Below are 23785 nucleotides of genomic sequence, written 5' to 3'. Positions count from 1 at the left end.
TAATTATTGGAGGATCAGAGGTGGAGAGGGTCAGTAACATTAAATTTCTGGATCTCAGAGAACCTGCCATGGACCCATCATATAAATATAATTGCAAAGAAAGCATGACAGCACCTCTACTTCTTAAGCAGTCTCTGGAGATTTGGCATGTCACTAAAAACCTTGGCAAACTTCTATAGATGTGTGATGGAAAGTGTGCTGACTGGCAGCATTATGCCCTGATATGGGAACACCAATGCCTTTGAGTGGAAAATCCTGCAAAAGGTAGTGGATTCAGTCCAGTACTCACGTGTAAAACCTTCCCAACCATTGAGCACATCTACATGAAACATTGCTGTAGAAAAGCAGCATACTTCATCAAAGATCCTCACCACTCAAACCATGTTTTTTTTTTGCTGCTGCCATCAGGTATGTTGGCCAGAAAGAACTACATTCTATAAATCAGTGAATTCAAATGAATCAAGGACAGTGGAAGCAGACAGACTAATTGTCTTTGTTCTTGTCGCATGCTTGAGAATAGAGGCTGCTGTTTTGTGAAGACACTCTATTCTCCATTTTGTGAGCTTGACATGCTTGGCTTGATCAATATTTTAAAGAAGACACAATGATACTTCATGTAATCTGCTGGACTGGAGATCATTTCCAAATAGGAAGCTATTTGTGAGATGTTCTTTGGTTGGATATAACATGCTGGTTTGTGAATGTTGGGGTTGGTGCCTGCCTGGAGTGATTCGAGCTTGTTGCTGATTGAGAACAGCCGCCAAAAATTATCGACTGTCACTTGATGGGAAGAGGGCAATAAATGGATGCAAGCTTGGAGCAGAGCCTATAACAAGGTGTTAAAGGTCAGACACATAACCTGTGGCCAATGACATTGGAATGCAATATTTGAATTGATAACGAATGGATAAAAAGGTGGATGTTTCATGTGTGCTGGCAGCGGTAACTTTGAAGAATAACTATTGCAGATACAAACATAAGCGACCCTGCGTGAGACACGTGGCAGGATTACAACAAACACCTGGCCAGCGTAGACTCCTTTGCCCGGGTAATACCTTTGCTATTCCTTGACTATTCAGGAGCGTAGTGTGTGGGAGAAAGCGAGTGTGTGTACAAGGTATTTAGTGTATGAATTCAAGTACTTGTTAGTTTAAACAATAAAGGTACTTGTCAGTAAATGCAGATCTCTCTGTGCCTCACTGATCATTGTTATAAGAGGTAATTTTTACAACAGGTAGAAGGTACAAGTGCCTCAGAATTCACACCACCAGGATCGAGAACAGTTACTGCCTCTCAATCATCAGGTTCTTGAATTAAAGGCGATAGCTACACTCTTGGTGTTACCACAACCGATGGTCTCACTTTAAGGACTCTTTATCTTGTTATTTCATGCTCGTTATTTATTGCTATTTATTTATATTTTTACTTGCACAATTTGTTTTCCATTGATCCTGTTTACAGTCACTATTCTATAGATTTGCTGAGTTTGCCCGCAGAAACAGAGTCTCAGGGTTGTATGTGGTGCCATGTATGTACTCTGATACGTAATAAATTTTACTTTGAACTTTGTAACGTGCTTTGGTTTGGTTGGTGCAGAGGACATAAGAAGTTCTGTAAATGCAAATATTTAACTAAAACCTTTGTAAGAATAATCGGCTAACCTTTAGTAAGAAATACAGTAAAGTATTTTATGCTTGGAAATTTATCCTTTAATTTAAGAAAGTCTCCATGAAATTTGGAATAATATTCATATTATATACAATACAATACAGAACTTAGTTCAAGCTGATAATCTGTTCTTCTTTTCCAATATAACTATATCAGTAAAATCAACTGTATCTGACTTAAATACAAATGAAAGTTAATGTTTGTTTTGTCTTCTGTGCTGTCATGCACTTGTCTACATGTGATTTCCATCAAGTTCTATATTAGCTTCACATCTTTTTAAGAATGAAAGCTTATAAAAAGTTTGTAACATGGCAGCCTCCTAAAAACTACAGTATTTTCTTAGAACAGGCCAGAAAATATTATAAACTGAAGCACTGTTTCCTGTACGATGCACCTACCATTAGTTCAATATAGCATTATATGATCAAGAAATTTTGGAGCACCCTTAAATGGGTGTTACACCTCTAGACCTCTGCAATCCAAAAATAATAAATGATTGGGTCTGATTAAAGTTCATGAAAATAAACACCAGTAAATGAAATTAAAAAGAAGAAATGCTGCAGGAAATAAAACCCTTGAGTAAGTGTCAATAGCATGATTGTTCCTTATAATAATTGCGGTAATATTTCCCTTCGTAGTCTTATTTCTTCCTATTTGTTGACCACCTGGATTTGGGCTGGATGCACGTTCACTGCCTTCAGTGTTTGGTACATTTAAGTGAGCATCAGCATAGTGGGACAGATCCAGCTGACTATCATGGTAGCAACCGTCAAAAGCCATGATCTGCGTCTGATTCAACCTAAAGGAATCTGAAAACTGAAAGATAATAATTCCTTCATGAATCACAAAGAACTGAGACAACCGTGGAAGCTTAATTATTTGAATTCAATAACCCTTTTCTGAATTGTAAATCTATTTAACACACTTAAATTTATCTAAAATCTTCAAATCTATACATTCACTTCAATAAAACCAGTTTTTCCAGCTTTATTTAAAATCCACTTCCTTCCTACTTTCCATATAATAGAGAAATATAATTCCACTTATGTTTCAAGTCCATTCAATAGGATTCTGGCCAGTGATGTGATGAAATTTCTTGAGAACTGACCCTGGTTAGCTATCAGATGTTGGTAGAACCATATTTCTGTATATTGCTGATCAGATCTCAAAGGGAGTGTTTAAATGGTGACAGATAATTAGGGCCAACTCTGATAGATTGATTAAGCATAAAGGTCTGGATTTTGTTGGCATTTACTCACAGAACTGCTGCCACGTATCCTAATGAATGTTAACAAATTCAAGGCTACCACTTGCTGAAATGCACCAAATCTAGCTCTGGGAATTTAATGTCCAGTTTTGCATTGGCTTAGACATGGTGCTGAATTTCTAGTGCCTTCATTTGTATGGTGATTTTAACACTGCAAGGAAGAAAAATTGCATGATGCAAGTTACATTTTCTTCAATGTTAGGCTTAAGGTTTTTAATTATTGAAAATGCTTTATGAGCTTTAAATTGATATGTTCATTTAATATTAGTTCATGGAGATCAAGACAAATAGAAGCATGGCAATTGTGACAGTTGGCAAAGCTCAAAGTGGGGCTTTTTTCTGTGAAACATTTTCAAGTGAGTTTCATGGATAGGGCATGAACTGCCATACTGGCACAAGTTCTGGTTTTCTTGCTGGCAAACATGAGATTTCTGTTATCTGTTCAGTAACCTCCCCGTCCTTTTGAGTCATTTACGACTTTCACCTCAAAACTCTGAATTGCATCCTTCAGGATGAATATCGTTGTGTTGGAACTTGCAGTGCTGCAGACAGTGTTAACTTGTATAATGCTCATAATCCATCCAACTTGTCATCTTGTGTCATAAAGTGAAACTATTCCATACCTCCATCACAAGGAAACCTCCTTGTCAACTACTTCACGCGCAAATACCTCTGATGCATCAGTCATCAATGGAAAGTGTTCAGGTCCACACTGCTCCTCCATTATTCAAAATGTTTGCCTCCAATAGCAATTTAAAAGACTCACAGATGTCTTAGGAATATTTATATACTTTAAGGACATTGTTTAACTTTATACATCCTTTAAATATTTACTTATTCCAAAGTACATTTATTATCAAAGTATTTATACTGTATACAACCTTGAGATTCACCTTCTTGCAGGCAGCCACAAAACAAAGAAAAAAAACCCACACAACAAAGACCATCAAACACCCAATGTGGGGAAAAGAAGAACAAATGATGCAAATGATAAAAAAAGTAAACAAATAACACACAGTACTTTAACCACAGAGTCTCCACAAGTGAGTCCACAGCCACAGAACCAGTTCAGCGCTTAGGCGAGTGCCAATGGTTGTAGACCACAGCTGCAGGGTCATTTCAGTGCTGAAGTGAGAAAACCTCACAGAGTAGAGAGCTGGACACTGATTTGTCCTTTGCCCATGGCCTTGACCAAATTGCACAAATAGTTAAAAAGATTAAACAAAAGCACACAGAACATGAACTGTAGAGTCCTCAAAAGTGTGTCCGCAGCTGCAGGGTAGGTTCAGTACTGAGGCAAGTGAAGCCTGTCCAGAGCCCAATGGCTACAGGGCAACAACTGCCCCCAAACCTGGCGGCGAGGGACCTCAGATTCCTGCACCTCCCACCTGATGGTAGTAGCAAGATGAGAGGGAGACCGGTCAGATGGCGTTGAACATCTATTCATCTGCTGCGCTTGTCCTCGATAATTTTAATCTCGCTCGACACTTTAATCGGCGCAGAGTAATGGAGCTGACCATGGGTTCATCTTCCGGCATCAGGACTCGACACAGCGTCCATCCCCGGCGACTTCCACCTCCACCATACCTGCACTCTCAAGAGTGTAGTTCACCAAATCCTCCGGCGATCGCAAAAGCGCCAGATCATTCAGTCGGTTCAATTGAACATCCTTAAAAGAGAAATTACGGGCTGCAGACTTCAGCAATAGCAGTTCAGAAGTATATTTACTCGAGTATCTAGTAGTTTGTGAGCTGTCTGTAAAACAACACTGTTGGTCGCTGGTGCCATCTTGCAGTATGACAATTGCCAGTATCAAACACAATTTCTTTTACAATTACCATTATACTGGTCCCCAGAAGCATCTCTGGAAGAAGTGGTTAGCCACTTGAACAGGAACAGAAATTAATAGGAGTGAATTATCTTCATCTTCTTCATAGATTTCTACTTTAATGTTAGAAGAATAGTGCTGGAAATGACACCAGTTTTCAACTGAAGTTTGTATGTATTTGACTAGTTAATATCCTTTGCACGTTACTGACAATCTTCTTTCAACTTTGTCTTCTTTTATGATTTTCAGTGTTTCCGTAGCTGTTCCTTTTTTGCCCCATGTACCAGTGACTCTTCCATTTTTTGACCAGTGGATGTCTAGTTTACTCTTAATGTTTTAGTGAGTGTATCTTCAATTTTTTTTTTGTGTTTACTACTATCTGCATTTCATTTTCGCATTTGATGAGTGCATGTTTTTTTTGTATACAGTGCAAACGACAGCTGTGTTATGGAGTTGTGGATGGTAGATGACTGCCAGTCAAGAGACCTGCTCTTTCTGTGGATAGTGCTGATTTTCTTGTGTGTTGCTACAATAAAACTCTGATAATCTGGCATTTTGCATTTTGTATTTCTCTATCTTTATTGGTTTTCGTTTCTGCCCTTCATTACATCTGGTTAATGGTCATTGTTTAGATCAATTCTTGCAGGGAACTTAGTTTCTTGCTGATAGGATCTGGGCATTGCTGTCAGGACTGGCATTGTTACCCATACCTAATTATCTTCAAGAAGGTGATGATGTCGGTTACAGTTTTCATTGTGAACATGCCCTTGGATAGGAATTTTACACCCAATGATGACAAAACAACAGCAACACATTTCCAAGAAGTTTGAAGAGACACCTGTAGAACATGGTGTTTCCAAGTCTGCTTACTATGTCTTTCCTGATGATAGGGTTAAGGAATTTGGGATGGGCTTTGGTATAGATTTGGTGACTGCATGCTTCTTGTAGATAGTGAACAGTACAGGCCTGTCATGGATGAGTGAATGTTTATGGTGGTGGTTGGCTGCCAGTCAAGTGAATTGTTCTTTCCTGTATAGTATTGAGTTTATTACATGTTAAAATGGTAAAACTCTGAAAATCTGGCAAGCTTGGAACCTTGATAATGCTAGATAAGCAATTTTTCCGGACTATTGCATGTTATTCCTATTAATACCATCAACAAATTTTAATTCACTTCTTTTTGATGTAACATAATTACATAATAAATTTCTCAGGTATGTGGGTTTACAGGTTGTGTTGGAAACAGGACTTAGTCATCTTAAAGAGAGCATGGGAATTGAGGTCCAGGTTGTTAGAGTGAGTTTTTCGGTAGGTGATTCATTTACACTTAAATGACTGGGCACCAGTCTTCTATTTCACAAAATACTGTGGATTGCGTTCACAACAATGCACTTTCTAAAAGCTGTGAATATTGGAATACTATCCAGCCGCTGCGGATGGAAGTGTAAAGTTCACAGGTAATTTCAAAGACAGCCTTATCCATATTTTATTAATTGACCTCTATGTTAGCACGTAAAATACCAAATAAAAATATTGTGGATTTGACTTGCACTCCTAAAGGCTGTGAGTACCAACCAAGACATGTTGGCATCAGGAGGAAAGGATGAAGTCAGAAGGTGTGATGTTTTGTATGTATCTTCAAAAGCAAGTATTGTCTGTAACATTTAAATAGCGATTGCCTTTTGTGTTTAGCAAATAAATATCGAGCCCACATTGGGCTAGCAGACCTTTCTACCGAAATGGTCTCCGTATGATGCCTGCTGTACCTTGTTGTGTTGAATAAAGAAGCTGCTTTGTATCTACCAGTGACTCTGTCTCTCCAGTGATTTCATCCACGCTACAACATTTGGTGTCAGGAGTGGGATATTTCGTGACTCATCGTGTGGCCAGTATTCCTAGGAATCTAAGTTGGTGGGTTTTTTTCTAAAATAACACTCACACTTGGATCTGTTCGGTTGATGGTACACGGGTACACGAGGTATCATGAACGTGGAGATCTGAACTGGTAGATATAAAAGTGTGTGCGCGTGAATGTGTGTTTATGTAAGTGAGGAATCGTTGCATGTTAACTTGGTTAACTTGGTTTACTTGTTGAGATTTGGACCACCAGTTGCGAAAGGTGGTAACCGACGGCACGATTCGAGACACCAGAGCGTGTATACTCGTTCGGGAAGCTGCATTTTAGTGTATGTGTTTGCAAGTGTGATGCAAAAGAATACAGCAGGCATCATGAGTTCAGGTACTCAAAAGTGGCAAATTGTGGAATACATACACTGCGGTTTTAAGTATGTACTGTTTAACTGCTATCTGTCTTTTATATTTTGCGTAGTGTGGGAGCTAGTATGGGGAATTCTCAGGGAGAGGTTTTACCCAGGTAGATCTACCAGAATGGCACCTATTGAGGTCAGGTAACATCAGGTTGAGAACCCTGATGATCCGAGCCAGCCCTTGACCTTGATTACGACTATTCATAAGCCCTTCACCCCCAGAGAGAAACAGAGCATCTGGTCTGAGCTGCCCTCACTTAAAGTCGCATGTGAGAATTCAGAATTCTGGCGCAAGCTCAAGGAAGCAGTTGAAATTCACCAGATGTATCCTAAAGATATACGTGTGTTAGTGAAAGCAAAGTGCCCGAGGAATATGTGGGACAGTATGGCCCAGGGGGTGCGGGATGGTACATGGACAACTAGCGGGAGCACCAGTAATGAAGAAAGATATCGCTCTTTTAAAGGGGAAGTGAGGCAGCGGCTGGGGGGAGGCAAGAGTAGCTGGGGAACGATAATGGCAGTGACCCAGAAGGCTGACAAGATAGTCATGGATTATGCAGTAAATATCGAGCATATGAGGAGTATTCAGGGTTGGATAATCCAGGGAGGGACGACCTAGTGTTCCCAGAAATGCTGAAGGAAGGCCTGAGCTCAGCCCACCAGGAAGTTTTAGATTTAGGCATAACAGTGGGGTCCAACTACTCTGCGATAGTTTCATGGGCCAGTGAGATAGACCAAAGAAAAGGCAAGAGAAATCGTAAAGTGGGTATAGTGAATGCAGCTGCTGTGATGTCCCGGAGAGTTTGTTTTGCTTGACGGCAGCCAGGCCACTCAGTAAAGGACTGTCGGACCAGGTATAAGACAGCGAAGGAGTTGATATGCTACAGCTGTGGCCTATCGGGACATGGCTGGAGATGGTGTCCTAAAGGGAGGGGGAAAACCCAAGCGAAGGTCACAGAAGACACCCAGTCACTCACCCCATCAGCAACCAGTGTGACTGTCGATCAGATCAAAGAGCTAGTAATGGCACCTCTTAGGACAGAAAAAGATGCAGCAGCGGGCTCCATGGCTAGCTCTGATGACTCACGGATGTACATAACGGCATTGTTAGGGGGACGAAAATGCAATATGTTAGTGGACACAGGGGCATCGGTATCGATAACAGACTTACCCTTACCAACAACCGGACAGGCCGGTAATACTAGAAATCAGGGGAGTGCAGCTTCCAGTGTATTTCTGGGTATGTTCAAATAATGAGGGCGCAATCCTTAGAATAGACATCCTAAGGGAAGCAGGAGCTGTTATAGATTCAGGAAAGGGAGAAATAATATGGACGAGTCAGGGGCATAACCAACAGAATTCACACCCTGGCTAGCATAGGCGCAGCTGCCCCGACCACCAGAGACTGCAGCCCGGATGGGGTCTATGGGTTTCCTTGTCAGCAGTTCCCAGCAGTGTGGGCTAGACACAAGCAAGATTGCGGTCGAGTCAAGTTAAACCCAGTTAAAATAGAGGAGGGTCTGTATAAACCCCCTAAGCAGGACCCTATACAAACTGACATACTGACCGCTGTTCAGGGTATAGCGAAGGAACAAAAACACCAGGGGATACTCAGAGAGACTGCGGCCACTCCAGAACAAAGTTTTCCCAGATCCTCCGACAGCAGACACTACTGCGAATAAGGAAGCAGGGGAACAAGAGGCAATTGAAATTGCAAGTGTGCAGGAGGAAACGACAGAAGCCAGTTTAGTAAAATTATATTAAGAGATAGAGGCAAAAGAGAAGGAAAAATGGAGGAGAAAAGAAGCAAAGAAGGGACCAGATGGGCGCTGGACACATGGGGAGGAAAGAATCGTGGTGACCCCACCCTGCATTAGACAGATATTACTAAAGTTATATCATGGGGTGATGCATCAGGGAAGGCAGAGCATCATCACAACCCTCCGGCAGGACTGGTGGTGGCCAGGGCTGGGCGGGGATGTTGAGAAATTCTGCCGCCATTGTATCATTTGTGCCCAGCATAACCCTGGTAAGGGCACCAGTCTTCTATTTGACAAAGTACTGTGGATTGAGTTCACAACAATGCATTTCCTAAAAGCTGTGAATATTGGAATACTAGCCAGACACTGTGGATGGAAGTGTAAAGTTTACAGGTAGTTTCAAAGACAGCCTTATCCATACTTTATAAATATTAATTGTCCTCTATGTTAGCACGTAAAATACCAAATAAATGTATTGTGGATTTGACTTGTACTCCTAAAGGCTGTGAGTACCAACCCAGATGTGTTGGTGTCGGAAGGAAAGGATGAAGTCAGAAGGTGTGATGTTTTGTATGTAGCTTCAAAAGGAAGCATTGTCTATGCATTGTCTATAACTTTGTAAGTAGTGATTGCCTTTTGTGTTTAGCATATAAATATCGGGTCCACATTGGGCTAGCAGACCTTTCTACTGAAAGGGTCTCTGTATGATGCCTGCTGTACCTTGTTGTGTCAAATAACGAAGCTGCTTTGTATCTACCAGTAACTCTGTCTCTCCAGTGATTTCATCCACACTACAATAAGGTCTGTACCCAAGGTCAGACTTGAATTTTGGGTTACTGGTGCTGTGAAGTAGCAGCTTAATTAGCTACTACTCGTGGTCAAACTGCATTCATTCAGACAAGTGGAGAGTATTTTATCACACTCTCAACTTCTGAGTGATGTAAACTACTCTCCCCAGGATACCCTGCCATTTTAGCTAAGCAATTTATGCAGTTGATCTAGTTAAGTTTCATGTTAATTATAGCCCTGAGAGGTTGAATGTGGTCAATTCAGTAATGGAAATAAAAAAGTATTGAACATCATAAAATCCCCTGCGAACATTTTCTGTTCTGTCCTTAAGAAGTTTTTTGAAGCAGCTATCAATGACTGGGCCCAGGATAATGCATGAAGGAACTCCTGAAGAGAGATCTTGTTGCAGTGATAGTTGACCTTTAAAAATCAAAATTGCTTTTTTAAGTGAGTTATGATTCCACCCCATGGGTAGATTTTAGCCAGATTCAGAGCTCATATCCTCCTCATGACCAATCTGCTTTAGATTCACTTTCCTCTTCTATCAGCGTTGCCACAAAACAGACTGAATCATAAAATACAATTTCAACCTCAAACTCTTTACCCCTCCCATTGCTACTTGTTTAGCCATCTCCCTCTCCAGCTCACAAAATGAAAGGTGTCATCTCTCTTTTCCCCCAATTCCAGGTTCCAACTTGTTTATCCTGACTCCAGAAATCTACATTGTTTCTTCTTATTTTCTTCACACTAACTTTGTTTAACTCAAAATCATTTTATGGCCCCTTTCTTACTAATTTTCTTTCCTGTTCTCCCGTGCTGCTGGTTAACTTTAGCAGATTAATTTTGCAATCTTATAAAATTCTATACTTGGTGGTGACTTTAAATGATATATTCATTAACAGCAATGTGTATTTCTGACTGTAGCAAATACTAAGCCAGACATATATTTGTTGAAGAAGAAAAAAAATCATGTATTTGTTTCATTTGCATGATTTTTTAAAAAGTCACCTATGTGTAAGACAATTCGTACTGATGTTTCCTATTTAAATAGAAATTAATGAACTGAGGCTATGTCAGATGGAATTTATAGAATTGTTTCGAATGGTAAATATAGTAAAATAGATTCTGCAGAACTTCATTTGCTTTTTGCAGTTTGTTCCAAATGTATTGCCACTGGGAATATAATCCTGTTGCACTTTGTGAAAATCACCACAATGGGATGCATATATTGGATTGTATATCTATATATAATTTATGAAATTTATATTTAAAGTACTTTCCCCATCCATGTTGCATACACTATCTTCAGATTAAGGTCAAATATCTTACCTTCTCTCTCTGTTTCATTTTCATCCTTTCTTCAACAGTGGTTATATAATTTACAGCTGCATATTCAATTATCGAAAGGAAAACAAAGAGAAAGCTGACCCAGAGATAGACATCCACAGCTTTAACGTAGGACACTCGAGGCATCGAAGCATTCACTCCAGTTATAATTGTCGACATTGTCAGAATAATTGTAATTCCTTTCAATGAAGAAGATACAAAAATTATTAATGGTACAAAGCCGATATTGATTAAAAGAACTTGCGTCTAAACCCTGGGTTGAATCAGGAGAAGGGAGTGTGTGAAGAATCCACCAATTGCCTGAATCTCCAGTTCTTTTTGGATTTTGCCCCTTTTTGATCAAACAATTTATGATAGTGCCAGTTAAGACACTGCTACAATCAAGATGGTGTTGAATCTTGTGTGATCAGCCAGAATATACACATAAAAATCTAAGCCTGTTTATGGGATTCACACAGAGTATAGTAATTTTAAACAGCTCTTTCAAAAATTTATTGAATCAATTAAAATTGTAGACAGTTCTGGCTAACGTACTAATATAAATAATAATGTAATTTAGTTTGGGTGCAAATGCATGGAATTTCCCCAATGCCACTTACAGCATGACATTTATTGGTTTCTGCAACAATGTTCTTTATTGCAAAGTTATGTCTAAATTTCCTGCAATGCGTACAAAGTAGAGAGTGGAATATGCACACTTTTACTTAATTTTGATAACTTATTTTAAAGATCTTTTACCTTTGCCACTGTTTTTCCATTGTTATTCAATACAGGAGTTTGCAATTAGGAAAACCATTTCAGATGGTGTATGGGGCAGTTGGAAATGTCAAAGTCTGAAAAATCATGTGTCATTGAGTTTGACAGCACCTTGATTAAATAGGGTGATGATCTCAGCTAAAAGAAAAACACTAACAGCCCATCAGCTCTAGAAATCAGAGTATCTAGTGAATATCCAGTGACCAATGGCAACATCTCGCAGACAGCTTACCAAACTGCTGGATACTCAAAGTATATTTATTATCAAAGTACGTAAGTGGTGTATAACCCTGAGATATGTCTTCCTACAGACAGCCATGAAACAAAGAAAAACACAGAACCTGTTCAAAGAAAAACATCAAACCCCAAACAGACAAATAAAAACAAATCATGCAAACAGCAAAAGACAGAATAACAAACATCAAACCACAAAGTCAATGAAAACAGTCCTGAAATATTCAGTTTCAGCTGAGTTCAGATATTTCTTCTTCTTTTTAAAAATATACTTCATCTTCTTCTTTTGAACTTTGATTGATTACAGCCTTTAATTTCCCTCTTAAGAATGTATTTATGGGCTGACTGAACGATCAGATGCTTCTGTGGTCTCCTGGGTGATTTAGTGTGGAGTGCAGCTATGGCCATCACTGGGGGTATACGCTGAGTCACTTTCTAATAGTCAATTCCTAATGGTGGACTATGAACCTGTGGTCAGCTGCATTACTGGGTACCGATTAAAGCAGCAACCAAGATTAAAATCGGCGAGGAGGAGAGCAGTAAATGAATGGGTGTTCAGTGCCATCTGCCTGCATTTGATTGGTCTCCCTCTCACTGCTGCTGGCGGAAGATGCAGGAGTCTTGGGTCCCACACAGCAAGGTTCGATCACCTTGGTGCCTCGTTACTCTTGGCTATGAACTCAGTTTCGGCTGTGGTTTGATGTTTAATGTCCTCTGCACTGAACTTGCTTTACTATTTGCGTGATTTGATTGTGGTGCTTCAGCGCAGAACTGGATCTGTGGTTGTTGTATGAAGCCATTGACACAGCACTGATCTGACTGACTTGGTGGCTGTGGCCATTGCCATCGGCTTCTGGACTGCCTTTACTCACCCTGGTGGCTCGTAGCTGTGGACTCAATTTTGGGGAGTCTATGGTTTGATGTTGAATGTTTTGTGTGATGTCTGTTTGACTTTTGCTGTTTGCATGATTAGTTCTTTTCATTCATACACCCGATGATCTTGTTGTGTGGGGTTTTCTTTAAAAGGGTTCTATGTTTTTTTCGTTTTGTGGCTGTCTGCAAGAAGGTGAATCTCAAGGTTGTATACTGTAAACATAAACATACTTTGTTAATAAATGTACTTTGAACTTTGGACATGAGACATTTAAATATACAGGTGCACTGTATATACGCAGAAGCAAATTTCTGGCAAAGTGTATTGAACTTTCTTAACTTGATCTATGTCTTGGGACAGAGCCAAGTAGTAAAGTATGCATGATAATTTCAGGGAATAGGTTGCAATAACAGCACAAATATAATCAAAACATTTTTGTAACACTGGTATCATTCAATCATAAGCAAATTTTTTCATAAAAATACAACACAATCCCTTTTCTAATTTAGTGATATATTATAAATATATTTTGGGATAATAATTTCTTTAGAGCTGGAGACACATATAGTAATAATGTTATATAGTAATCTTAATGAAAGGTAGTAGCAGAAAATACTATATTCCTTTAAAACAATACTCAGCAGTACTTTTAAAGAGGAAGGAAAGGTTCAGGACCTAGAGAGACATTGATCATGTGGATAGTCAGAGGCTTTTCCCCAGAGCTGAAATGGCTAGCACGAGAGGGCATAGTTTTAAGGTGCTTGGAAGTAGGTACAGAGGAGATGTCAGGGCTAAGTTTTTTACGCAGAGAGTGGTGAGTGGGTGGAATGGGCTGCCGGCAGCGGTGGTGGAGGTGGAAACGATAGGGTCTTTTAAGAGACTCCTGGATGGATATATGAATCTTAGAAAATTAGAGGGATATGGGTAAGCCTAGGTAGTTCTAAGGTAAGGACATGTTCGGCACAGCTTTGTGGGCCAAAGGGCCTGTATTGTGCTGTAGGTTTTCTATGTTTCTAGCAGACTAGCATTGGAACACCTTCACACTCGTTTATAGTAAAGTTTTATGAAACTTCAGGTCAAACGTCAGACTTCTCATTGAATACGAATCTGGAGTTTAACTTTAATTTCATTCATTCTCAAACTATACATAACAAAAGGGGTTTTAAGCTGAATTTTATTTCAGGACCTTTATGTTTCGACTATTAGTTTGTCCAAGTATATTTGCTAAATGAGAGCAGCTTCATTCTTCTCTTATTCAGTAATACATACTTTTCTGATTCTCTACCAATCTTCAACCCAAACATTTAATGCTTAAGAACATTATGAAATGCAAGCCATGTTCTTACCCATTCTTTCAACATGTTTATCCTCCCAAAGTCTGTCAGCAATTCCTCACCACCCACACTACCACCTACCTTTGTCTCATAGGTGAACTTGGAAATGTTATACTTGATCTCTTCATGCAAATCATTAGTATAGATGGTTAACATCTGAGGCCTCAGCACCGAACACTGAGGCATCTCACAACATCCCAACCCCAGAAAATACCTGTTTATTCCTCTCTCTGTTTTCTATCCATTAACCCTCTTTCAATCCATGTTGGTGTATGACCCAAATAACATGCCCTCGAATTTTGATAAAAATCTCTTGTATGGCACCTTATTAATGGCCTTCCTAAAGTCCATGTATATCACACCGTACCAACTGGCTCAACCTTACCTATTATTCCTAGGACAATCACAAAAACTAATCATTATTGTTAAACATGGTTACTTCTTCAATACATGAAAATGCTGGAGGAACTCTGCAGGCTAGGCAGCTTCAATGGAAAAGAGTAAACAGTTGATGTTTCTAGCCATAAGGCCATAAGATATAGGAGCAGAATTAGGCCATTTGGCCCTTCGAGTCTGCTCCATCACTTTATCATGGCTGATCCAATTTTTCTCTCAGCCCCAATCTCCTGTCTTCTCCCAGTACCCCTTCATGCCCTGGCCAATCAAGTATCTATCAACCTCTGTCTTAAATATACGTACATAAAGACTTCGCCTCCACAGCTGCCTATGGCAAAGAATTCCACATCTTCATCACTCTCTGGCTAAACAAGTTCCTCCTTATCTCCATTCTAAAAAGGCTACCCCTCTATTCTGAGGCTGTGTCCTCTGATCTTAGAGTTTCCCATCACAGTAAACATCTTCCCCACATCCACTCTATCAAAGCCTTCCACCATTCAATAGGTTTCAATGAGGTCTCCACTCATTCTTCTGAATTCTGGTCAATACAGGCCCAGAGCCATCAAATGCTCTTCATATGACAAGCCATTCAATCCTGGAATCATTTTTGTGAACCTCTTTTGAACCCTCTCCAGTTCCAGCACATCCTTTCCAAGTTAAGGGGCCCAAAAATGCTCACAATAGTCCAACTGAGGCCTCATCCTTGCCTTATAAAGTCTCAACATTACATCCTTGCTTTTATATTCTAATCCTCTTGAAATGCATGCTGACATTGCATTTGCCTTCCTCACCACAGACTTAACCTGCAAACTAACCTTTAGAGAATCCTGCGCAAGGACTCCCAAGTACCCTTGTGCCTCAGTTTTTTGAATTTAGTTATTCTTGAAGGATCAGTACTAATGCCTCCACAATCTCTTCAGCTGCCTCTTTCAGAACCCTGGGGTGTACACCATCTAGTGCAGGTGAGTGGAGTTTGTTCACCAGAGTGAGAAATCAACATTCATGCCATCAGGTTGGAAGGTATCCAGATGGAATATAAGGTATTGCTCCTCCACTCTGAAGGTGGCCTCTTCTTGGCACAAGAGGAGGCCATGGATCGACAAGGGGACATGTCACAACCGTAACTGGAATAGGAATTAAAATGTTTGGCCACCAGGAAGTCCTTCTTGAGACAGATGGAGCAGAGGTGCTTGAAGCAGTCCCCCAGTTTATGACAAATCTCACCAATACAGAGGAGGCCACAATGGGAACATCGCACACAATAGACGACCCCAGCAAATTTGCAGGTGAAGTGTTGCCTCACTTGGAAGGACTGTTTGGTGCCCTGAATAGAGGTGAGTGAGGAAGTGTATGGGCAGGTGTAACACTTAGGCCGTTTGCAGGGATAAGTACCTGGAGGGAGATCAGTGGTGAGGGACGAATAGACAAGAGAAATGCAGAGGGAGTGATCTCTGTGGAAAGTGGAGTTGGGGGTGGAGAAGTAAAGATATGTTTAGTGGTAGGGTTCATTTGGAGATGGCGGAAGTTGCAGAGGATAATGTGTTGGATGTGGAGGCTGATGAGGTGGGAGGTAAGGACAAGGTGGAATCTATCACTATTATAGTGGTGGGAAGATGGGGTGAGCACAGATGTACGGGAAATAGAGAAGATGCAGATATTCTTCATGATTACATATTAGCTCTGCCCATTCCTATTATTATTTTCTAAGTTTCTTATAGTCACTTCCCTAATAACAGATACTAATATTTTTATCATCTTCTTACACCTTCCTTCCCTTTCTCCCTTTAAATAGTGGAGTTACATATGCTACTTTTTAATCTACGTGAACTATTCCAGAATTTTTGTGGATTTTGGAAGATGACAGGCAGTGCATCTGCTATTGTCACAGCCACCTCCTTCAGATCCTCAGGAACTGGAAGTCAATTGCTCTTTAGTCACATTAATTTCTCAAATGTTTTCTTTTATTTAAATGCTCTTCATTTACTCTCCATCTGTACCTTGCCAGTCTATCTGGAAGTTTAAAGGAGTTATCTCAATATAGATACAAAATATTTATTTAACCTCTCTACCATTTCCTTATTCCCAATATACCTCCCATGTAATTTCAATCTGTGATGAACCCACATTCACTTACGTTATGTTATACTTATCTATAGAAATTCTTAGAGTCTGTTTATGTGTTTCTTACCAGATTACCTTCCCTTTTGGATAGGTTTAAGCTTTATATTAATTCTTTCAAAAATGTTGCTTGTTTTCTGCCATACCTTAGTTTCAGCCTGAACTGAAACTTAAATCAGTTTCAATTTTTAAATAAATCTCTGTCATTATGTTCATTGCCCCCTAAAGGATTTGTTTCCCCCCCAAAAAAACCCTTACTGATTAAACAATACCGGATCTAAGCTAGCCACGTTGGCTCCCCTATATATGAAACCTAGATTTTCATTTTCTAGCAACATACATCAAAGTTGCTGGTGAACGCAGCAGGCCAGGCAGCATCTATAGGAAGAAGCGCAGTCGACGTTTCAGGCCGAGACCCTTCGTCAGGACTAACTGAAGGAAGAGTGAGTAAGGGATTTGAAAGCTGGAGGGGGAGGGGGAGATGCAAAATGATAGGAGAAGACAGGAGGGGGAGGGATAGAGCCGAGAGCTGGACAGGTGATAAGCAAAAGGGGATACGAGAGGATCATGGGACAGGAGGTCCGGGAAGAAAGACGGGGGGGGGGGTGACCCAGAGGATGGGCAAGAGGTATATTCAGAGGGACAGAGGGAGAAAAAGGAGAGTGAGAGAAAGAATGTGTGCATTAAAAAGAGTAACAGATGGGGTACGAGGGGGAGGTGGGGCCTAGCGGAAGTTAGAGAAGTCAATGTTCATGCCATCGGGTTGGAGGCTACCCATACGGAATATAAGGTGTTGTTCCTCCAACCTGAGTGTGGCTTCATCTTTACAGTAGAGGAGGCCGTGGATAGACATGTCAGAATGGGAATGGGATGTGGAATTAAAATGTGTGGCCACTGGGAGATCCTGCTTTCTCTGGCGGACAGAGCGTAGATGTTCAGCAAAGCGGTCTCCCAGTCTGCGTCGGGTCTCACCAATATATAAAAGGCCACATCGGGAGCACCGGACGCAGTATATCACCCCAGTCGACTCACAGGTGAAGTGATGCCTCACCTGGAAGGACTGTTTGGGGCCCTGAATGGTGGTAAGGGAGGAAGTGTAAGGGCATGTGTAGCACTTGTTCCGCTTACACGGATAAGTGCCAGGAGGGAGATCACTGGGGAGGGATGGGGGGAACGAATGGACAAGGGAGTTGTGTAGGGAGCGATCCCTGCGGAATGCAGAGAGAGGGGGGGAGGGAAAGATATGCTTAGTGGTGGGATCCCGTTGGAGGTGGCGGAAGTTACGGAGAATAATATGTTGGACCCGGAGGCTGGTGGGGTGGTAGGTGAGGACCAGGGGAACCCTATTTCTAGTGGGGTGGTGGGAGGATGGAGTGAGAGCAGATGTACGTGAAATGGGGGAGATGCGTTTAAGAGCAGAGTTGATAGTGGAGGAAGGGAAGCCCCTTTCTTTAAAAAATGAAGACATCTCCCTCGTCCTAGAATGAAAAGCCTCATCCTGAGAGCAGATGCGGCGGAGACGGAGGAATTGCGAGAAGGGGATGGCGTTTTTGCAAGAGACAGGGTGAGAAGAGGAATAGTCCAGATAGTTGTGAGAGTCAGTAGGCTTATAGTAGACATCAGTGGATAAGCTGTCTCCAGAGACAGAGACAGAAAGATCTAGAAAGGGGAGGGAGGTGTCAGAAATGGACCAGGTAAACTTGAGGGCAGGGTGAAAGTTGGAGGCAAAGTGAATAAAGTCAACGAGTTCTGCATGCGTGCAGGAAGCAGTGCCAATGCAGTCGTCGATGTAGCGAAGGAAAAGTGGGGGACAGATACCAGAATAGGCACGGAACATAGATTGTTCCACAAAGCCAACAAAAAGGCAGGCATAGCTAGGACCCACACGGGTGCCCATAGCTACACCTTTAGTTTGGAGGAAATGGGAGGAGCAAAAGGAGAAATTATTAAGAGTAAGGACTAATTCTGCTAGACGGAGCAGAGTGGTGGTAGAGGGGAACTGATTAGGTCTGGAATCCAAAAAGAAGCGTAGAGCTTTGAGATCTTCCTGATGGGGGATGGAAGTATATAGGGACTGGACATCCAAGGTGAAAATAAAGCGGTGGGGGCCAGGGAACTTAAAATCATTGAAAAGTTTAAGAGCGTGAGAAGTGTCACGAACATAGGTCGGAAGGGATTGAACAAGGGGTGATAAAACAGTGTCGAGGTATGCAGAAACGAGTTCGGTGGGGCAGGAGCAAGCTGAGACAATAGGTCGGCCAGGACAGACAGGTTTGTGGATCTTGGGTAGGAGGTAGAAACGGGAAGTGCGGGGTGTGGGAACTATAAGGTTGGTAGCAGTGGATGGGAGATCCCCTGAGCGGATAAAGTCGTTGATAGTGTGGGAGACAATGGCCTGGTGCTCCTTAGTGGGGTCACGATCGAGGGGTAAATAAGAGGAGGTATCCGCGAGTTGTCGCTGTGCCTCGGCAAGGTAGAGGTCAGTACGCCAGACTACAACAGCACCCCCCTTATCAGCGGGTTTAATAATAATGTTAGGATTAGTGCGGAGGGAGTGGAGAGCAGAGCGTTCCGAAGGAGTGAGGTTGGAATGGGGACAAGGTGCGGTGAAGTCGAGACGGTTGACGTCCCGTCGGCAGTTGGCAATAAAGAGATCCAGAGCAGGCAGAAGACCAGAGCGGGGTGTCCATGAAGAAGAGGAGGGATGAAGACGGGAGAAGGGGTCATCGGTGGGGGTGGAAGAGTCCTTGCCGAAGAAGTAGGCTCGGAGACGGAGACGGCGGAAGAAAAGTTCCGCATCATGGCGAACACGGAACTCGCTGAGGTGTGGGCGAAGGGGGACAAACGTGAGGCCCTTACTGAGAACAGAGCGCTCTGCCTCCGACAGTTGAAGGTCGGAGGGGATGGTAAAGACCCGGCACGGATGAGAGCTGGGATCAGAGGGGGGAGGGGGGAGGCTGGGGGTGTCAATGGAGAGGGGAGGGTTGGGGTGAGAGGAAGATGGAGCCTCTGAGGGCCCAGGAGCTGACGGTGGGATCTGAGGAAGACGGGGCTGCGGAGTGGTGGTGGGGGAAGGGGAGACGGGAGTCACAACAGCAGCACATAAAGACCCGGCCTGGAGTTCAAGGCTGGAGTCGCAGTTGGTGGTTGCGCGATCGCTTTGAATGTCTCCATGGTCGTTGCTGGAGTCCGGGTTTTGAATATGTCCTGAGGTGTTGGAGCCGCCGAGACCAACGGCAGGGGCCGCAACCGAAAGTTCATGCCTGCTAGCGTCGGGGCCGGCAGGCTCTGGAGTCTGTGGATGTAAGATCTTGCGATCTTTGCCTAACATGACAAAGTCAAAGAAACGGCGATTGCAGGCGTGGATCCGACGGAGGATGAAATAGCGGGTAGGACCATTACAGACGGCGAAGAAAGTGTCCCGAAGGTGTGGAAGGGTCTGGGATAGGGACACCAAGTACCTCCTCATGGCGGAGAGCGTCGCCTTCAGAGCTTGACGGGAGAAGCGGCGAGAGGCAGAGTCAATAAAATGTGAGTACCTGGGATCCTCAGAAGGTCCAAATTGAGAGGCTTGGAAACGAATCCTAAAGCCAACTGGAGTAAGTTGGCGACGGAGGCACGTTCCAAGAAAGGATACATGGCAGTGATAGCGAGTTTGAGTCAAAGTCTGGTCGAAAAGTTGAAGAGCCGAAGAAATCACAGATGGGGAGCAGTGAGAGATGGTTTCACTGAACTCCCGTCGAAGAGAGGATCTAAACTTCTTCGGTGTAGGCATCACCGGAAGAGGCTTCGCAGTAGTGAATTTAAACGCAAACAACAGGAATTCTGCAGATGCTGGAAATTCAAGCAACATACATCAAAGTTGCTGGTGAACGCAGCAGGCCAGGCAGCACCTATAGGAAGAAGCGCAGTCGACGTTTCAGGCCGAGACCCTTCGTCAGGACTAACTGAAGGAAGAGTGAGTAAGGGATTTGAAAGCTGGAGGGGGAGGGGGAGATGCAAAATGATAGGAGAAGACAGGAGGGGGAGGGATGGAGCCGAGAGCTGGACAGGTGATAGGCAGAAGGGGATACGAGAGGATCATGGGACAGGAGGTCCGGGAAGAAAGACGGGGGGGGGGTGACCCAGAGGATGGGCAAGAGGTATATTCAGAGGGACAGAGGGAGAAAAAGGAGAGTGAGAGAAAGAATGTGTGCATTAAAAAGAGTAACAGATGGGGTACGAGGGGGAGGTGGGGCCTAGCGGAAGTTAGAGAAGTCAATGTTCATGCCATCAGGTTGGAGGCTACCCATACGGAATATAAGGTGTTGTTCCTCCAACCTGAGTGTGGCTTCATCTTTACAGTAGAGGAGGCCGTGGATAGACATGTCAGAATGGGAATGGGATGTGGAATTAAAATGTGTGGCCACTGGGAGATCCTGCTTTCTCTGGCGGACAGAGCGTAGATGTTCAGCAAAGCAAAGTTCATTTTCTAGTCTCACGTCTTTATTTGAGGAATTTTCAATTCTGCCTTTTTACCAGTTTTCTTGATTGGAGACGTACTCTGTTGCTTGTTAATACAGTCCCTTCCTCAACGATTCTAGTTATCAAACTCTTTTTCTGCTTTGGACTACTGCTTTGCCCTTTCACTTTAACTTTCTAAAAGTGCTATCTCAATAACTCCCCCACATCTCTTCCATTATTTTGTTTTCAATTCAACACTGACCCCAGCTCAACCCAAATAAGGCCCATTCCAACAGAAGGGCTTCTTATCTCTCCTGTACAGTTGCCAGTGTCCTACAAATTGAAACCCATTTCTCTCATACAATCATTGAGTCATGCATTCAACTTTCTGATCTTACTTAATCCCAAACATCTGTATCATTTCTAAGATGCTCTCCTTGTCGCAAAATCCCTCTCCCATCCTCGTCTCCAATGAATTTTCAGATTTTCATTTATGCAATAAGAATCAGGAAACAGGATAAGAAGTGAAGTCCAATTACTTGAAATCAGTTTGACTGCAGAGATCAGTCTCAGTGCTATTTCTAATGAATGTTTGCATCCATCACACAATTGGTTATAATTTAGAACCCACTGGCATTAAAATTTAAAATATGCTTGATGGGATAAATGGGAAAATCACAGCCAGTATTGTGGGAAGGCTCCTTGTAATTATTTGAGATAAATTCTTCACTTTTTTGTCTAATCTCCATGCTGACATTGACCACATTGATATTCTTCATCTTGATAAAGATAAGAAAAATAAAGCAAACAAAATAAATTACCTAATGAAACACGAGCTGGGACTGCTCTTCTGTCAATCCAGAAGGAAACCCAAGATAGCATGACCATTAGCATGGTTGGAAAGTAGGTTTGTAAAAGAAAAAAGAAAATGTGCCTCCTTAGGATGAAAGTAATAAACAATCTGTTGTACCAACCTGAGGAAAAAAACATTACAAATAAATTATGGTAAAGTTTTCCTCTCATATACATTCCTGTATAATATTCCTGAAGTAATTTTTTTAAGTAAGTTTAAAGGTTTGATTGCTTACAAGAAACTAATACTGCACAATTACTAGAAACACTTTTGTAAAAGGTGATAAACATTGTTTCAGTTTTATTAAATAAATCAATAAATCTGAATCAATATAATTTTATTTGATTTTATTTGTTTCAAACAGCAAAAGTATACAATAAAATTAAAATAAGTCAATGACTTCTCCTGTAATCACTTATGTATTTGCCAGTCATTTTTTAAAATATAGGTTTACAGAATATTTCGAGTTCTGTTGTAATTACAACAAGAATGATGAGGTATTACTAACTTTATTCATAATACCATTTGAACTTCTATCAATTAATTTTTAAAGCCAAGTCAAAACAGGAGTGACAAACACATTCAAGAATCTGTCAACGCACATCAAAGTTGCTGGTGAATGCAGCAGGCCAGGCAGCATCTCTAGGAAGAGGTACAGTTGACGTTTCGGGCCGAGACCCTTCATCAGGACTAACTGAAAGAAGAGCTAGTAAGAGATTTGAAAGTGGGAGGGGGAGGGGGAGATCCAAAATGATAGGAGAAGACAGGAGGGGGAGGAATGGAGCCAAGAGCTGGACAGTTGATTGGCAAAAGGGATATGAGAAGATCATGGGACAGGAGGCCCAGGGAGAAAGAAAAGGGGGAGGGGGTAAAAAAACCCAGAGGATGGGCAAGGGGTATAGTGAGAGGGACAGAGGGAGAAAAAGAATGTGTGTATATAAATAAATAACGGATGGGGTACGAGGGGGAGGTGGGGCATTAGCGGAAGTTTGAGAAGTCAATGTTCATGCCATCAGGTTGGAGGCTACCCAGATGGAATATAAGGTGTTGTTCCTCCAACCTGAGTGTGGCTTCATCTTTACAGTAGAGGAGGCCGTGGATAGCCATATCAGAATGGGAATGGGACGCGGAATTAAAATGAGTGGCCACTGGGAGATCCTGCTTTCTCTGGCGGACAGAGCGTAGGTGTTCAGTGAAATGATCTCCCAATCTGCGTCGGGTCTTGCCAATATATAGAAGGCCACATCAGGAGCACCAGACACAGTATATCACCCCAGCCGACGCACAGGTGAAGTGTCGCCTCACCTGGAAGGACTGTCTGGGGCCCTGAATGGTGGTAAGGGAGGAAGTGTAAGGGCATGTGTAGCACTTGTTCCGCTTACAAGGATAAGTGCCAGGAGGGAGATCGGTGGGGAGGGATGGGGGGGACGAATGGACAAGGGAGTCGCGTGGGGAGCGATCCCTGTGGAAAGCAGGGGGGCGGGTGGAAAGATGTACTTATTGGTGGGATCCTGTTGGAGGTGGCAGAAGTTACGGAGAATAATATGTTGGACCCAGAGGCTGGTGGGGTGGTAGGTGAGGACAAGGGGAACTCTATTCCTAGTGGGGTGGCGGGAGGATGGAGTGAGAGCAGATGTGCGTGAAGTGGGGGAGATCCATTTGAGAGCAGAGTTGATGGTGGAGGAAGCGAAGCCCCTTTCTTTAAAAAAGGAGGACATCTCCCTCGTCCTAGAATGAAAAGCCTCATCCTGAGAGCAGATGCGGCTGAGACGGAAGAATTGCGAGAAGGGGATGGCATTTTTGCAAGAGACAGGGTGAGAAGAGGAATAGTCCAGATGGCTGTGAGAGTCA

The 23785-nt window shown here is 42.4% G+C and overlaps 1 protein-coding gene across 2 annotated transcripts in view; it reads right to left on the bottom strand.

Moving 5' to 3' along the window:
- Positions 1–1701: 1701 nt before the first annotated feature.
- Positions 1702–23785, bottom strand: part of LOC134347539 (gamma-aminobutyric acid receptor subunit rho-3-like) — a 52597-nt gene continuing 30513 nt past the window's right edge. For both annotated transcript variants that reach the window (XM_063049882.1, XM_063049883.1), the window contains 3 exons: positions 21903–22055; positions 10909–11105; positions 1702–2484 (listed from right to left, as the gene is read on the bottom strand). In XM_063049882.1, coding sequence (XP_062905952.1) covers positions 2182–2484; positions 10909–11105; positions 21903–22055 — 653 coding nt within the window. In that variant the 3' untranslated portion in view covers positions 1702–2181. The remainder of the gene's footprint in view (positions 2485–10908; positions 11106–21902; positions 22056–23785) is intronic.

The sequence above is a fragment of the Mobula hypostoma genome, chromosome 6, assembly GCF_963921235.1.
Source record: "Mobula hypostoma chromosome 6, sMobHyp1.1, whole genome shotgun sequence".
Lineage (NCBI taxonomy): Eukaryota > Metazoa > Chordata > Chondrichthyes > Myliobatiformes > Myliobatidae > Mobula > Mobula hypostoma.
This window is presented reverse-complemented; position numbering and strand designations above follow the sequence as displayed.